Source organism: Anomaloglossus baeobatrachus, unplaced genomic scaffold (genome assembly GCF_048569485.1).
Source record: "Anomaloglossus baeobatrachus isolate aAnoBae1 unplaced genomic scaffold, aAnoBae1.hap1 Scaffold_4686, whole genome shotgun sequence".
Taxonomy (NCBI): Eukaryota; Metazoa; Chordata; class Amphibia; order Anura; family Aromobatidae; genus Anomaloglossus; species Anomaloglossus baeobatrachus.
This window is the reverse complement of record NW_027444028.1, coordinates 24,450-30,446: the sequence shown is the minus strand read 5'-3', so window position 1 is coordinate 30,446 and position 5,997 is coordinate 24,450. Positions and strand designations below refer to the sequence as shown.

The window sequence follows — 5,997 nt, the reverse complement described above, 5'->3', positions numbered from 1 at the left end:
AGCGGGAGAAGAGCTTCCCCACCTACAAGGACCTGGACTTCATGCAGGATGTGCCAGATGGACTCTTCCTGGACCCCGACATGTACAGCGCCCTGTGCAAGACCATCCAGCGGGACTGTCTGGTGAGGGCTGCCAGGCAAGAGCGCTGCTTGTTTCAGCAGATGCCCTGATGGTTCGTTACAGTGTGTTGGTCCAGCAAGCAGAGCTCTGGGATGAGCAAATCTTACCGTATTCCACCCGTTGCGCCCCCTGCTGTAGATGGAGTGGGTGACGTCTGTGGTCTTATCGCCCTGGCATTCTTGTGTTTCCACTTCAGGTTCTTCAGAGCTTTAAGATCATGGATTACAGCTTACTTGTGGGCGTCCACAACATGGACCATGCGCAGAAGGAGAAGGCTGCAGTGGACGGGCACCCGCAGACCGACACCCGGAAACCAGCCACACAGAAGGCGCTTTACTCCACCGCCATGGAGTCCATCCAAGGGGAGGCGCGACGAGGGGGCCCCATAGAGACAGATGATCAGTAGGTGTCTGACCTGTGGAGGGCGCTGCCTTGTCTCGCCTCTCATTAATGCTGGGTGTCTTGTCTGCAGGATGGGCGGTATTCCTTCCCGTAATGCCAGAGGGGAGCGCCTGCTGCTGTACATTGGGATTATCGATATCCTGCAGGCCTACAGGTCAGTCTCTGCCTTCACACTGCCGTCCCCCTCCTTGCTGCCCTCCGGCTCCTTCTGTCCGTCCACACTGCCCTCTCCCTCCTTTCTGTACTTCAGGCTCCTTCTGTCCGTCCACACTGCCCTCTCCCTCCTTTCTGCGCTCCAGGCTCCTTCTGTCCGTCCACACTGCCCTCTCCCTCCATGCTGCACTCCGGGCTCCTTCTGTCCGTCCGCACTGCCCTCTCCCTCCTTTCTGTGCTTCCGGGCTCCTTCTGTCCGTCCGCACTGCCCTCTCCCTCCTTTCTGTGCTTCAGGCTCCTTCTGTCCGTCCGCACTGCCCTCTCCCTCCTTTCTGTGCTCAGGCTCCTTCTGTCCGTCCGCACTGCCCTCTCCCTCCTTTCTGTGCTCAGGCTCCTTCTGTCCGTCCGCACTGCCCTCTCCCTCCTTTCTGTGCTCCAGGCTCCTTCTGTCCGTCCGCACTGCCCTCTCCCTCCTTTCTGTGCTCCAGGCTCCTTCTGTCCGTCCACACTGCCCTCTCCCTCCTTTCTGTGCTTCCGGGCTCCTTCTGTCCGTCCACACTGTCCTCTCCCTCCTTTCTGCGCTCCGGGCTCCTTCTGTCCGTCCACACCGCCCTCTCCCTCCTTTCTGTGCTCCAGGCTCCTTCTGTCCGTCCGCACTGCCCTCTCCCTCCTTTCTGTGCTCCAGGCTCCTTCTGTCCGTCCGCACTGCCCTCTCCCTCCTTTCTGAGCTCCAGGCTCCTTCTGTCCGTCCACACTGCCCTCTCCCTCCTTTCTGTGCTCCAGGCTCCTTCTGTCCGTCTGCACTGCTCTCTCCCTCCTTTCTGCGCTCCAGACTCCTTCTGTCCGTCTGCACTGCCCTCTCCCTCCTTTCTGTGCTCCAGGCTCCTTCTGTCCGTCCGCACTGTCCTCTCCCTCCTTTCTGCGCTCCAGGCCCTCTCCCTCCTTTCTGTGCTCAGGCTCCTTCTGTCCGTCCGCACTGCCCTCTCCCTCCTTTCTGCACTCCAGGCTCCTTCTGTCCGTCCGCACTGCCCTCTCCCTCCTTTCTGCGCTCCAGGCTCCTTCTGTCCGTCTGCACTGCCCTCTCCCTCCTTTCTGTGCTCAGGCTCCTTCTGTCCGTCCACACTGTCCTCTCCCTCCTTTCTGTGCTCCAGGCTCCTTCTGTCCGTCTGCACTGCCCTCTCCCTCCTTTCTGTGCTCAGGCTCCTTCTGTCCGTCTGCACTGTCCTCTCCCTCCTTTCTGTGCTCAGGCTCCTTCTGTCCGTCTGCACTGTCCTCTCCCTCCTTTCTGTGCTTCCGGGCTCCTTCTGTCCGTCCGCACTGCCCTCCCTCCTTTCTGCGCTCCAGGCTCCTTCTGTCCGTCCACACTTCCCTCCCTCCTTTCTGAGCTCCAGGCTCCTTCTGTCCGTCTGCACTGCCCTCTCCCTCCTTTCTGTGCTCAGGCTCCTTCTGTCCGTCTGCACTGCCCTCTCCCTCCTTTCTGTGCTCAGGCTCCTTCTGTCCGTCTGCACTGCCCTCTCCCTCCTTTCTGTGCTCCAGGCTCCTTCTGTCCGTCTGCACTGTCCTCTCCCTCCTTTCTGTGCTCCAGGCTCCTTCTGTCCGTCTGCACTGCCCTCTCCCTCCTTTCTGTGCTCAGGCTCCTTCTGTCCGTCTGCACTGTCCTCTCCCTCCTTTCTGTGCTCCAGGCTCCTTCTGTCCGTCTGCACTGCCCTCCCCTTTGCTGCACTCTGGGCTCCTTCTGTCCGTCCACACTTCCCTCCCTCCTTTCTGAGCTCCAGGCTCCTTCTGTCCGTCTGCACTGCCCTCTCCCTCCTTTCTGTGCTCAGGCTCCTTCTGTCCGTCTGCACTGCCCTCTCCCTCCTTTCTGTGCTCAGGCTCCTTCTGTCCGTCTGCACTGCCCTCTCCCTCCTTTCTGTGCTCAGGCTCCTTCTGTCCGTCTGCACTGCCCTCTCCCTCCTTTCTGTGCTCAGGCTCCTTCTGTCCGTCTGCACTGCCCTCCCCTTTGCTGCACTCTGGGCTCATTCTGTCCGTCTGCCTCTCCAGGTTCATTAAGAAGCTGGAGCACTCCTGGAAGGCTCTGGTGCACGATGGGGTGAGTAGCACTTTTGTCCATGTGGCTGCACAGTGCCCACTCTGATCTCATGTTGTTAACACTCACTTTCTGTTCAGGATACGGTTTCCGTTCACAGACCCGGCTTCTACGCAGAACGTTTCCAGCGCTTCATGTGTAACACAGTGTTCAAGAAAATCCCACGTGAGTAACGGCGTGTGCTGAGCGCGTACCGGAGAGCGTCCTGCCCTCTCCCAGCGCACCCGCCGTACAGAGCAAACCTGCGCCCTCTCCCAGCGCACCTGCCGTACACAGCAGACCTGCGCCCTCTCCCAGCGCACCTGCCGTACAGAGCAGACCTGCGCCCTCTCCCAGCGCACCCGCCGTACAGAGCAGACCTACGCCCTCTCCCAGCGCACCCGCCTGCGCCCTCTCCCAGCGCACCCGCCATACAGAGCAAACCTGCGCCCTCTCCCAGCGCACCCGCCATACACAGCAGACCTGCGCCCTCTCCCAGCGCACCTGCCGTACACAGCAGACCTGCGCCCTCTCCCAGCGCACCCGCCATACAGAGCAAACCTGCGCCCTCTCCCAGCGCACCCGCCATACACAGCAGACCTGCGCCCTCTCCCAGCGCACCTGCCATACAGAGCAGACCTGTGCCCTCTCCCAGCGCACCCGCCATACAGAGCAAACCTGCGCCCTCTCCCAGCGCACCTGCCGTACACAGCAGACCTGCGCCCCTCTCCCCCTCCATAGTGATCCCAGCTGTGACTGCACGTACTGACCCAACCTAAATCTCTCCATTCCGTGTCGACCCGACCAGTGTCCCTCCCTCCGCCCCAATCCGTGCCCCCAGTGCTACCCTAAGCTGTATCCCGCTTCACAATAATCAGTGCTGCTTTTATCCCCTCTTCCTCTGCTGACCACGTGTCTTCTCTACAGTGAAAACCTCGCCTTCTAAGAAGAGCCGCATCATGCCGGGAATCACCCGCAGAGCCACGCAGGCCATCGTGCCCACCCAACTACAACTGACAGGAGAGAACAGGCAGTACCTGAGCCCAGAGGGTGATCAGGGTGAGTAACGTTACGTCCTCTGTGCGGCCCCCTCCACTTCTCCCTCCTCCGCCGCCTCTCCCTTCCTCCCTCCTCCGCCGCCTCGCCCTCCCCCTCCGCCACCTCGCCCTCCCCCTCCGCCGCCTCGCCCTCGCCTCTCCGCCGCCTCGCCCCTCCTCCTCCCTCATTCTCACGGTCGGTCTCCTCGCAGGTCAGTATGGACGGCCTGACGTGCTCCCCAGGACTCCTCCAGTGGATGAAGCTGCCAGTGACTCGCTGGCCACCTCTCTGTCCACGTCGTCTTTAGGCAGTGGAGGGCAGAACTCTCCGGCACGCAGGTAGTCTCTCAGGCAGGTGAGGCAGGGTCGGGACCGCGGCCGAGCACTTAGCATCTGTCTCTCTTCTAGGGCCGTCGGTGTTGAAGTTCACAAGTCTTCGGAGTATGAGGTGAACACTAGAGAGAGGTGAGGAGTGGGGGGCCGCAGTCCTGGGGGTGGTGGGGGGTAAGTCATGTGTGGTCTGTGCTTATGCTCGCTCCTCCCTGCAGCACGGCCGCCTCTCACACCCACCCTGGCGGCGAGGAGGAGGACGAGGAGCCGGCGCTGGATGCCAGTCAGATAGAGACAGAGATCTGCTTTGTAAGTAGCGCTCTTGTGGGGGTGATCGCTGCAGCCGGGGCCGTGCTCATGTTGTCTCGTGTCTTCACAGTGATGGGATCTGCTGCCACTTCTGAGGTCCGAACGTCATGGTCTTTGTATTATTGGACATTAAGGGGGGCCTGGAGCCCCTGAACTGTGCCAGGACCCTGGTGAATGTTACATGTGGGGGTCTCCTCATCTTGCCTTACCTGCTGCTCGCAGAGACCTTGTCCCTATTTAATAGCTGATGTTTCTGGAGTGGACGGACCCTCGCTGGGACTTTTCTGCTCTTCTCGATGCTGTGATGAGTAAACCTGGACCAAAAACCCCACTAAACTGAACAGCGTTTGCTGCCTCCATCGTGGGCTGAGGACGGCCCCTCTCCTGTGCCAACTGCTGCCGAGAGGCGAGATATGGGACCCCCGCCGCCTCAGCTGACAATGTATTTATTTTGCCTTACACTCAGTGCTGCCCCCATGTGACAGCTCCTCCGCATCGCAGGGGGTCTCACTGCTTGCACTTCTGTACCCCCCCCCTTTTTTTTTTTTATATATGACTGAATCCTAGAGTTGATGATGGCTGGTCAGGTGCGGTGGGGCGTGGAGACCCCCTGCCATGCGCTGCCGCTGCACCTTCTGAAGTTTCCAGTTCTTTTATATAATCGCTTTCTTCTTACATCTGCAGTTTTTACTATTTATGAGACTTTTATTTATCCGTGCGGGGGCAGAGCACATAAACGGAGACCTAAAAAAAAAGCGGTCCCGGTGTGGCTTGTGTCGTAACGTGCGTCCTGCTGTGTGCACCAAGGTGGTATATACAAGGGGGGGGGGCAAAAAACAAAGTTCAGAGGTGGCATTCACTTACCCTCCACCCTGGGGGTCTCTCCACGCCATCTGCCTACCTGGCTGTGGTCCCAGCAGATGGCGGGTAGTGACCCCATTGTGTGCAGCCCAGTTTCCGTATAAGGTTTCATTGATTGTCTTCGACGTCCAGTAAGTCTTCCATGTTTCACCGCTGCCATCATCCTACAGCAGCTGTGGTCGAAGCGCCTTCTGATCACTTCTGCACAGCTATATTTACTGACCCATGGGCCCTCATCCACCCTCCCCCCCCCCCCTTCCTGTCCACCCCCCTCCTCGTCTACCCTCACCCCCCCCACCCCCTCCTTGTCCACCCTCACCCCCCCCACCCCCTCCTCAGAGTTTCTGTTCTGTGTACAGTGTCACTCAGCACATTCCCTTAGTTATGTGCTTCTTACCATCCTCCTGCAGAAAGGGGCAACTATGGCTTTGTCCAACTCCAGCTGCTGCCTGGATGTACTGTATATACAGAAACTTTCCCTCTTCTCGCCCTGTATATAAACCTAATTTACCTACACCAAAAACACTGAACGGATAACTACTGCGTGTGGTGTCTGTGCTCCTGCACTGATCGGAGATTATCTCCTGCATTATACTCCAGAGCTGCACTCACTGTTCTGATGCAGTCACTATAGGTACATTACTGGCCCTGAGTTATCTCCTGCATTATACTCCAGAGCTGCACTCACTGTTCTGATGCAGTCACTATAGGTACATTACT

At 59.0% G+C, this 5,997-nt stretch overlaps 1 protein-coding gene across 1 annotated transcript; it reads left to right on the top strand.

Moving 5' to 3' along the window:
• The first annotated feature begins 6 nt into the window (after positions 1-6).
• Positions 7-5,091, top strand: LOC142281297 (phosphatidylinositol 4-phosphate 5-kinase type-1 alpha-like). Its single transcript, XM_075332835.1, has 10 exons — positions 7-122; positions 317-522; positions 593-676; positions 2,716-2,764; positions 2,842-2,926; positions 3,668-3,799; positions 3,990-4,116; positions 4,186-4,242; positions 4,326-4,416; positions 4,487-5,091. The coding sequence occupies exons 1-10, from the start codon at positions 42-44 to the stop codon at positions 4,487-4,489; spliced, it is 915 nt and encodes a 304-aa protein (XP_075188950.1). The 5' UTR covers positions 7-41; the 3' UTR covers positions 4,490-5,091.
• Positions 5,092-5,997: the final 906 nt, after the last annotated feature.